Genomic DNA, 6998 nt, shown 5'->3' on the forward strand with positions numbered 1-6998 from the left:
GCTACATCCCAAACGATGATCTTTCCATTGACATCGGCAGAAGCTAGGCGCAAGGAATACGGTGAGCCAATGTTATGGTGATAGTTTTCTCTGGCCCATTTAACCTAGTATCAAGAAATAAAATTAAATAAACACTTGCACTGAATAAAACTAAACATAATTTTCATAAAACATTAACCCGAACTCACACAATATTCTACATTTATAGTACAAAACTATTTAGAAAGAATAAACAGGAAACTGATCTCTATCTTGAAAGTCTGACATTTTTATTGTTTATATTTTTTAAGTTATAGTTAAAATATTTTTGAAAACATCACTATGTTCCTGCCTTTAAAATAACCTTAATATTCTGTGAAATTCAGGTAAAAACTCTAAAACACCATATCATAAAATGGTAATGATCATTGGTACACCATTGGATCATGCTAATGATCGAATATTACATTCACAAAATCTAATTATGACAGAGGATCTAAAATTCTAAATTACAACGTAGAATGTTTCTCTGTACTCTATTCTCCTAATTAAAAAGAGACAACTTAGAGCTACAGAAACCATGTGGATGGAAAAATAGGAAAAAACAAAAGCAAACAAAAAACTCTGGCTGTCCTTCTTTCATAAACTTGGAAAAATGTTAATCGTTTTTTCTCTAAAAAAAAAAAAAAAGTGTGCTTCATACCTCTGGAAACATCATAAGAACAGAATTTTTCAAATAAAAACCATAAGAATTCCAGTGCAAATCAGGTTAAGCCTGGGCATCAAATACTGATAAGGTTAGGAATAAAACACGGTCCTCACCCAGAGCCAAGGCTTTCTTTCCCAGCCACTTCCTTGGCCATAACCTCCCCTCTCCTCTAGCTCAGCATCCTGCTGGGTTTCTTCAAAGCATTTACCACACAACAATCGTAATGAATTATTTATTTATTTCGACCTATCACCAACCCACGAACCGCAAGTTCCATAGGGCAGGATCGTGCAGGCCTTGTTCACATTCAATAACCAGACATTAACACAGCACCCGAAGCTGGTGTTCCACAAATACGTGTCAATAAATGAACTGAAACACCACAGAATCTTCGACTATTATGTGCATGTAAACGTATGTATATAGCAGTGAGCATATATACATAAACACACTATACATAATGCTTAGGTAGGAAATTATGCAGACCAGGTCCAATGGTATTCATGAAAAAGATGGAAACAAGAAGTTTTCTGAACTTCAATGTTCATAAGCCTTAAGGTTCTATTGTAATACATCTTTTCCTCAGGCAAGATTTTTTTTTAAAGAAAATGTATGTATATGAGTATGTATATATGCATACATGTATATGTTCGAATACGTGTAAGTGTATATTTATTTTAAATAATGTGTGTATATATGCAGTAGATCCTCATCATTGGCAGATTCTGCATTGTGAATTTGCTTCACTAAAATTTGTGATTTTTTTGCAAAATCAATACTTGCTTTCACAGTCATCCACAGACATGTGCAGAGTGGCAAAAAATTTGAGTCACCCAGCATACATGTGCATTCCCAGCTGAGACACAAGAAGGCACTTGTTTCAACTCTCATAATGCAAATGTGAAAAGGTCCTTTCCATGGCCTATTTAGCATCATGTTTTTTGCATTTTTGTGCTTTTTGTTGATTTCACTATTTAAAATGGTGCTGAAGTGCTGTCTAGTGTCCCTAAGTGTAAGAAGTTGTGACGTGCCTTACATGTAAGATAAGCATTATTCAGGCATGAGTTATAGTGCTAGTGGCTATGAATTCAATGTTAATGAACCAATAATATATGTTAAATAAAATGTCTTTTAACAGAAACACATACAAAGTTATATACCAATCAGCGGACAAAAATATTGTGACTAGAGCCTCACAGGAACTTACCCCTGTATTTCCTCTAGGAACAATCGATGTTTGATATCTGCTAGTCAGTGTTTGCAACAACTTTACAGAATAAAACTACCATGAATAAGAACTGATTGTATGTGTGTGTGTAAACCCACACTCATATATATACATGTGTATGTGTATTTATAGAGATGTATATGTAATGTTTCAATTCCACTTATGTAAGCCTCAAGCAGTGTATATTTTAAAAAATCACCTAGACATGTCATAATCAAACTGCTGAAAACCAAGGATAAAGAGAAAATCTTGAAGGCAGCCAGATGACTAAAGATATACTGCACACAGAGAAACAAAGACAAAAATTTCTCATCAGAAATTATGCAAACTAAAAGACAGTAATCTCTCTAATATTACAAGGAAAGAAAACTGGTAAAATACATTCTCAGGCAAATAAAAGCTGAGAGGATCAACCAATATTAGATATGTACCTTAGGAACGTAAAGGAAATTTTTCAGGCAAAGGGAATATAACACCAGATTAAAACTTGGATCTACACAAATGAAAACTCCAGAAATGCCCAAAAGACAGAAGGGAGCAGGGGAGGGAGAGTGGGAGAAGGGAGAGAGGGAAAGAAAGAGAGAAGATATTGTTCTCAAAAAAAACCTATACCTAACATCAGACTTAATAGTGAAAGGCTGAATGCTTCCTTCTAGGCTCAGGAACAAGACAAGAATATCCTCTCGTCACCCCTATTCACTCTAGTAGGTGTTACATAATGAAATAGCAAAAGAAAAATAAATAGAACACATACAGATTCTCAATAAAAAACTGAACCGTCACCTGCAGATCACATGATTGCTTATATAAAAGATCCCCACAAAACTATTAGATCTAATGAGTTCGGCAAGATCACGGGATATAAGCCAATATACAAAAATCAATTGTATTTTTTCCTGGTTCACATACTAATTACATCAAAATGGATCAAGAACCTAAACATAAGGGCTAAAACTAGAAAATTCTTAGAAGAAAACAAAGGTGAAAATCTTCTTGGCATTGGAAAAAGCAATGGTTCCTTAAATACAGCAAAAAAGAAATAATATATTGCACCACATCAAAATTAAACACTTTTATGTTTCATAAAATACCATCCAAAAAGTGAAAGACAACTCACAGAGAGAAAATATTTGCCAACCATATATCTGATGAGTAACATATCTAGAATACATAAAGAACTCTTACAGCTCAAAAATAAAAAGACAATGCAATTTTAAAATGGGAAAAGGAATAAAAAGACATTTCTTAAAGAAAAGATATACAAATGGCCAATAAGCACATGAAAAGCCATTAGGAAAACGCAAACCAAAACCACAATGAGAACCACTCCATAGCCACTAGGATGGCTAAAATCAAAAGGACACATAACAGGTATTGGTGGAGACGGAGAGAAACTAGAATCTTCGCATACGGCTAAGAGGAATATAAAATGGTGTGGCCTCTTTGGAAAACAGACTAGTAGTTCCTCAAAAAGTTAAACACAGAGTTACTGTATGAGTCAGTAGCTCTATTACTAAGCATATACCCAAGAGAAATGAAAACACAGGTTCACACAAAAACAATTATACAGATATGTTCATAACAGCATTATTCACAATACCTAAAAAATGGGAAATACCCAAATGTTCATCAATAAATAAATGTAGATTATTCACACAGTGGAATATCATTCAGCAATAAAAACTAAACAAGTACTGACATATGACACAATATAGATGAACCTTGAAAACAATATGGTAGATGAAAGGATCACGCACAAAAGGTCACATACTATATGAATTCATTTATATGAATTGTCCAGAATAGGCAAACCTCCAAGACATAAAGTAGATTAATGGTTGCCTAGGAAGGAAGAGGAAGGTGCGAGGGCGGGGGGCAGTGACTCCTAATGGGTACAGGGTTTCTTTTTGGACTTATGAGACTGTGTTTCACAACTCTGTGAATACAATAAAACCTATAGAATTCTATGTTTTAAATGGATGAGTTTTGTGGTATGAATACCTCAAAGCTGTTATCAAAAAAAAAAAAAAAAAAAAAAAAAAGAGGACCCTAAATCTCTCTCCTAAAATTTCGGATGACTATAATTCAATCGCCCCAGGAAGTTCAGACTTTGCATGTTGAAAATTTAAACTGTGACTTCACAACACACTCAGCTAGCTTACCATAGCAACACTGTCATTCAGTTACTCAAACTGAAACTTCACTCATTCTCTTCTGCCTTCCACTTAAAACTGATTCCTATCAAAGCTATCAAGCTTACCTCTTGAGCAGCTCCTACGTAACACACCTTCAGGCCTCTACTTAATTTTAGGCCATTAGAATTTCCTGCAAAAATTACTGCAAAAGTCTCCTAAATGGTCTCACTACCTCATCTATCCTTTCTCCAACAGATCCTCCACTGATGCCAGAAAGTTCTTCTAAAATACAAGTATGATCACATCAATCTCCTACCTACAAATCCAAATTTTTTTCTTAATCTTACAAAACTTTCGGGGCAGGTGAATTTCCCTGGCTGCCTCATCTTTCACCCCTACATGTGAATCCCACTTTTTAGCCACTCTGATGCACACTACTTACCTTTGTTTACATACTTCCTTTTTCAGCAGTGCTCCTCCCCCAATTTTTCACTTGGCTCATGACAGTTTTCCAGTCCCTAAAATGAAGACTTCTGTGACCCTCCCCAGATCCTTAAAACTAAATATGTAGCTCCTCTGTCTTCCCACAGCATATTATGCAAGTCTCACTCATCACACTGTTTTGTGCGTTTTCTTTTCATTCTTCCTCACTAGACAATGAATTGCCTGAGGACTTTCCTCTCTCTCCTTAGCACATGCTAAGTGCTCAAAACTAAGGAATGAATAAGTGGTCCAGGAAATAGTGGACTTGGTGTAGTCCATCAGCTTTGACCTAAGAACTAGCATTTAACAGCTCATCCTGGATTGATATTAAGTCATATGTATGGAAATACTAGGTTACTCCAACTAGATTATTATACTTAAAAGCTACTCAACATGTATACATGACTTAATGAGAATCTAGTGATATTTAAAACTTTAGAGTAGACATTATAGGATCAAAGCGGAATTTGACTTACCTTGACAACATCGGCTTTATGTTTTTCTAAAACTTGAAGAGTTTGGGCAGTATTGGAATCAATCACTACCACAAGCGAATGACATCCATAAGCAATTAAGCCTTGCCAGCCCCTAACAAAACAGTAATATTAAAATTTAAGAAAATCTAATATGTATCATCATTAGTAAAATTATTATTTAAGCCCAAAGGCCAGTATTTTATATCATTCCATTTAAAGGTTTAGCTAAACTTAAAAATGCTTGTCGAAATTCATTTTTCGCTCTAAGGGATAGCCATAAAAAGCTATGAGAAAGTATAAAGCAACTCCTGTCTTCTATTTGTCTTTGAGGGCAAACTCCTTGTCTTATTCAACTTTGAATCTTGAGCATCCAGATGCCTGGGATGGTGTTGCACAGCATCTGTGACCAGTCCTGGTTCTTCCGACCAGATAAAAAGACAAACACTGGATAGGAGGTTTCAGTCCTCCTGCCAACATTCCCAGCAACCACAGCTACAGAATTTTGCTCTCTATATTAGTCTAATTTTCAGAGCTGCTGTGTTAAAGATAAAAGTTTAATGAAGGGCAGGTGAGAGAACAGGTGCCCAGCACAGGGAGGCATATTGTAGAATGAATAAAGTATGGAACGGGGATAGGAGAAGAAAAAGCCAGAACGGGGAAGAGAAGGTGGTCGGGGGAATTTGACCGCAGAAGGAGAGAAGCCTGGAGACTGGAGGAGGAAGAGAGGGAAATGGAATGTTTAAGGAAGCTGCAGAGAAAAGAGCAGAGAGAAGCAAGGATGGGAAGAAGGGGGCAAATATATTTACACAGGGCAAGTTCCTGCACGGGGTATTTACGACCTTTATAGCAACAACAAAAATCCAGCATATAAAAGAAAATCTCTGTAACGTGAGGGCGGCACCCAGTCTTGGCCGAGGCCAAACTAACCAGGGGGATGAAACCTTTTGTTCTTTCCCCTTCCCCTCACAAACTCCTGGCCGAGCGTGGCGGCCTCGAAGCCCGGCGCCCTCACCAGTCCACCGCCGCCTTGTTGTGGGCGTTCAGTGCTCCGGTGAGGGTGCGAGCCGACACCTTGAAATTCACCGTGTACGGCAACATCCCCGCTGCTAAACACGGCCCTCGGCGCCGACTGACAACCAGGAAGTGGCGGCCAATGCGCTTCCGTTCCAAATACAGTCCGGGTGGCTCCGTGGGCGCCGCCTTTTGGTTCCGCCGGATCCAAGGTTCCACGGTCCCTGCAATCCACTCCCATTTCCGCCTCCTGCAGGGTCCCTCTGCTGTGGAGGCCTGAGCTGTAGTGCTACTTACAGTCATGTCTGTTTTCTTCAGATTGAGACTGCAGGGGCCTCTGTGTCCGTGTAGTAGGTCGTGAGCCAAGGACTTTCCATGTGACCTAAGCCTTTTCGATTCTTTAATCTTCACACTGGATTTTCTTCTTCTGGCCCGAAGATGTCACCAGTAATAGAAGAGCATTTGTTGTGACTTTGGACAGACTACGTGACCTCATTTAGCCTCCTTTTCTCCTGTTATTTAGAGAAAGTCGAGTAACTATCCTTGGATGATTAAATGCATTATATTAGACAATCTATGAAAAGAGCCTAACGGCACTTAACTCTTAAGTGCCTTGTTATTTACTGACAAAGTTAAGGCATGAAGCTGGACCTCCCGTTTTAATTGACAAAACTGACCTAAGCTGTACCACCTTGAATTTGAAGAAAGAGCACCCCTCTTTAAGATGTGGAGTTGAAATTGCTGTGTCAGTCACCAGGATACCAAAACCGCAGAGGCCTGCTTTAAATCAAAGGCTTAAGGGGCCACAGCATGTACACATCAGGCAGGGTTTGGGAACTGCAGTTCTGGAGAGACTGTGCAGATTTTGGCCTGCAAAGACTAACTCAGCTCTTTCTAAAAAGTCAGGTGACTTTATTATTTTTTTTTAAATAACCAGAGGTTTGTACCTCTTATTCTCCTACCGGATTGTAATGTAC

The 6998-nt window shown here is 38.0% G+C and overlaps 1 protein-coding gene across 1 annotated transcript in view; it reads right to left on the bottom strand.

Annotated features, from left to right (window-relative positions):
- Positions 1-6173, bottom strand: part of WDR11 (WD repeat domain 11) — a 54024-nt gene extending 47851 nt beyond the window's left edge. The window contains exons 1-3 of the mRNA XM_006913510.3: positions 6023-6173; positions 5011-5122; positions 6-104 (exon numbers count right to left, since the gene is read on the bottom strand). Of these exons, the coding sequence (XP_006913572.1) occupies positions 6-104; positions 5011-5122; positions 6023-6108 (297 nt within the window). The 5' untranslated portion in view covers positions 6109-6173. The remainder of the gene's footprint in view (positions 1-5; positions 105-5010; positions 5123-6022) is intronic.
- Positions 6174-6998: the final 825 nt, after the last annotated feature.

This window comes from Pteropus alecto, unplaced genomic scaffold (genome assembly GCF_000325575.1).
Source record: "Pteropus alecto unplaced genomic scaffold, ASM32557v1 scaffold205, whole genome shotgun sequence".
NCBI classification, from domain to species: domain Eukaryota; kingdom Metazoa; phylum Chordata; class Mammalia; order Chiroptera; family Pteropodidae; genus Pteropus; species Pteropus alecto.